The sequence below is a fragment of the Nansenia antarctica genome (genome assembly GCF_963989245.1).
Source record: "Nansenia antarctica genome assembly, chromosome: 2".
Classification (NCBI taxonomy): Eukaryota; Metazoa; Chordata; class Actinopteri; order Argentiniformes; family Microstomatidae; genus Nansenia; species Nansenia antarctica.
Genome location: NC_137675.1, coordinates 19,441,421 through 19,444,773, shown reverse-complemented (window position 1 = coordinate 19,444,773; position 3,353 = coordinate 19,441,421). Strand labels below are relative to the sequence as shown.

The 3,353-nt window shown below is 46.4% G+C and overlaps 1 protein-coding gene across 2 annotated transcripts in view; it reads right to left on the bottom strand.

The window, feature by feature from the left end:
• Positions 1-78: 78 nt before the first annotated feature.
• Positions 79-3,353, bottom strand: part of LOC308151646 (testis-expressed protein 2-like) — a 38,652-nt gene continuing 35,377 nt past the window's right edge. Inside the window, exons 10-14 of one of the 2 annotated variants that reach the window (XM_080524553.1) lie at positions 2,688-2,814; positions 1,893-2,006; positions 1,309-1,518; positions 823-943; positions 79-428 (exon numbers count right to left, since the gene is read on the bottom strand). In XM_080524553.1, the coding sequence (XP_080380679.1) occupies positions 273-428; positions 823-943; positions 1,309-1,518; positions 1,893-2,006; positions 2,688-2,814 (728 nt within the window). In that variant the 3' untranslated portion in view covers positions 79-272. The remainder of the gene's footprint in view (positions 429-822; positions 944-1,308; positions 1,519-1,892; positions 2,007-2,687; positions 2,815-3,353) is intronic. The other variant, XM_080524554.1, reaches the window with a different exon arrangement.

The following is a 3,353-nucleotide window of genomic DNA, read 5'->3' as shown; positions in this document are numbered from 1 at the left end:
CCGGTAAAAGGTCAAAGTTCATCAAGTCTCCCCCCCCCCCCCCCCCACCCCCACCCCACTATAGGAATGTATGTGTTGTTGGGAAGGCTTTCCATGTGTCTGTATGACAGTTAGGACCGGGCGTGTAGGCACATGTAGGACACTTACACTCCCATTCAACAATTCAAGGCTTTCTATGTTTCTGTGTCGGTAACGTCCAGCCCATCTAATATCCTACACTTTGCCTCCTATTTTCAATTCACTAGTATCAAAGTAATACTGTAAGGGATCCATCATATGTCGTAGGTGGCGCCCCCCTCAGGGTCGGAGGGCTCGGGGTCCCTCTGGGTCTCAGCTGTGGAGGCGGGGCCTCCGGAGGTGCGAGGGTCCATGGCAGAGTGCATGATGGTCAACCATAAGTCATCCATGTTTGGCATCACAAAGATTTTCTACCACGGGAGAGAAGATGGGAGGAGTTATACATTGAAGGGGTAAATAATGGTCACGCACAATATGAATGTGTGGAACACAATTTTAAGGACTTTGAAGGACTTTCATATCGTGAGCTTAGAATTATAAGGTTCTATCTCCGTTTAGGGTAGTTCAGAGATATTGAGCGTTTTTACATTCCATTATGTTTTGTGAGATGGAACCTTTGTATTTTATGAATTACTAACTAAAAAATGTCAACATTTTAAAAATAACACCACACAGGCATTAATATAAACACCTAATGGATCAGATTATGTAAAAAACTTTTTTTTTTGAAAAATGGAGATAGAACCTTATAATTCTAACGTCACAATATCATCTATGTGGTGTGGAATACAAGACTGTCTGTACCTGAAACTCCTGGTCCAGTTTCTTCTCGATCCAGTCGGTGACGTGGGCCAGCGTGACCTCCCTCTCCCCTAGTTTGGGCCGGGCCTTCAACTCCAGGTGGGGGGGACTCCTGAACCCATACCTGCAGCACAGAGAACAGAGTGACACTCTGACCCGCTCCATTCTGTTTCCACCACGACGGTTCTTCTATCAAGCTCTTTGGTGTTGTGTTGTGTGGGCAGGTAAATGGTAAAGGTAAATAATCGAAATTGATTGTATGCTCTGAATATGAAATGAAAATGTCATGAATATGATCAGTCACCGGCAGAGGGCGCAATTATATTACATCACGCTAATGCAGAGACAAGAGAGAGTGAAAGAGAACAATATCAAGAGTTGTATGGCCATCGATGTATCGCACTGTGGAGTCACTCATTCTGGGGGGCATCGCGGGGGTTGGAGCGTACCGTTATCTGTCGTTAGGGGGACGCAAGGCGGGGAACGTACCATATCCTGTCAGTGGGGGGCGGGGGGATGTTGACGGCCAGCGTGCCTCGGAGCTCCTGGACCTCCACGGTGAGGAGGAGGCGTGTGTTGGAGACCTCCTCCATCTTCTTCTTAATGAACTCCGTCTCAGTCGCCTTCTGGAAGTACTTGGACTTGGTGATCTTGTCGACGAAGCGCATGATCTTGCTGGGCTTGTGGCCTCCCAGGTAGCTATGGGGGGAGGGGGAGAAGAAGAGGTTTGGTCAGGACGGCATGGACTGGCAACATGATTGAAGTGTAGAAATTAAGTGATCCATTTGAAATACATATTTATGTGCATTTGTAAGACACTGCCTCTTGGCCAGGGCTTAATTGAAACAAATATTTGCATCTAAATGGGAACAAATCATAGATAGATTACTTATTGTGTAGCATTGAGTGGCAGCAGGTACAGAACATAATGTTTTTTGATCTTGACTACTGATTTGATCTTTTTTGTATTTTTCTTTTCTTTTCTTTTTTTGTAGTGTCCTTGGGTCTGAGAACGGTGCTTTTAAATTAAATCTATGATTATTATTTTTGAAGTAGAGTAATATAAATCTCACCCTTCTGCTCCAGGGGTGTCTGTAGTGACCTCTGAAGTATCTTCCTCGTCTGATGACCCAGCGCTGGACGACTCCTCATCACTGTCAGCTAGGCAGTATGTCCGTGGTCTGTACCTGGTACACACACACACACACACACACACACACAGGGTCACTGATTCATCCTACTCAAATATTCATAGTTTCCAGAGTGATGTGTGACTACCATACCATACCATACTGGGTTGATATGAAGATATGATATGATATCTTCACAGACACACACACACACACACACACACACACACACACACACACACACACACACACACACACACACACAATTGAATGACAATAATGAATGCACACAATTCTAATGAGATGAGATGAGTGTCAGCCAAATGAGACATGGTTTTCAAACAAGCCCACGAGAGATGAAGATGAAACAGAATGAAAATGAGAATGAGCAGAAAGTCAGTCAGGCACTCACCAAGTGTAGCAAACATCCACGAAAGGGTGCGCCCAGGAATAGAGGGATAGAAAGGAAGAGAAAGGGAAAGGTAGAGTGCAGAGAAGACGAGTTAAAAGAGAATGGACTGAAGTCAAACCCCCTGCCCTTGTGAAAAGCTCAAATTAACAAGAAAAACGAACAAACAAAAGCTTTAACTGCTCCAAGAAAAATGTCCAGTACGGTATATCAACTCTATCATAACACGAAAACAAAGTCTCCGCTATAAATGGGATGTTGAACCTCCACGCCTTATACCAAACAAACAAACAAACCGTTCGCTGTTCTGTTGCGTGATTGGTCCTTACCCTTCTTTGCCGACCTCTCCGAAGCGCAGCCCCTCCCCCTCCTTGCCCAGGCGAATCAGGTTCATCTTGGTCTCCAGGGTCATCAGGAAGGACCCGCTGTAGGAAATCTCCAGGTCAAACCACAGGCCTGTGAGAGAGAGACACACCTGAGTTAGTGTGTGTGTGTGTGCTTGTGGTGTGTGTGGGTGAGAGAGAGAGACAGGAATCTCTTAACCCTTCTAGAAAGGTGAAGAGTTTGAAAAATAAGTTGCGGCTCTCCTTTAGACTAGGCACAGAACAAGGGGTTGAGTGGAGCTGGCTAAAGGGGCTCAGTATGTGGCAAACACCCCTGGACTCAGGACTTTAGGATACTTCCCTTCACACCCCTTCCTTCCTCCCTCCCGCTATCCTTCTCCCATCCTTTGCTCTCTTGTCCTCTTCCCTCACTCCTCTGCTTCCTCCTCTCCCCTGCTCCCCCCTCCTCCCCCCCTAGCATCTCAGAGAGGGGTCTCTCTTTTTGCCTGACAGTGGAAGAAAGCGGGAGTGAGGGAAAAAGAGAGAGAAAGAGAAAGAGGAAGAGAAAGATCACAGGGCTCTTTGAACAGAGGGGAAACAGTTGGACACCGTGCCAAAGCCCTCCTAGTCCTCGTTTGATGTCAGCGGGGGGGCACTCTCTGCATAAACACA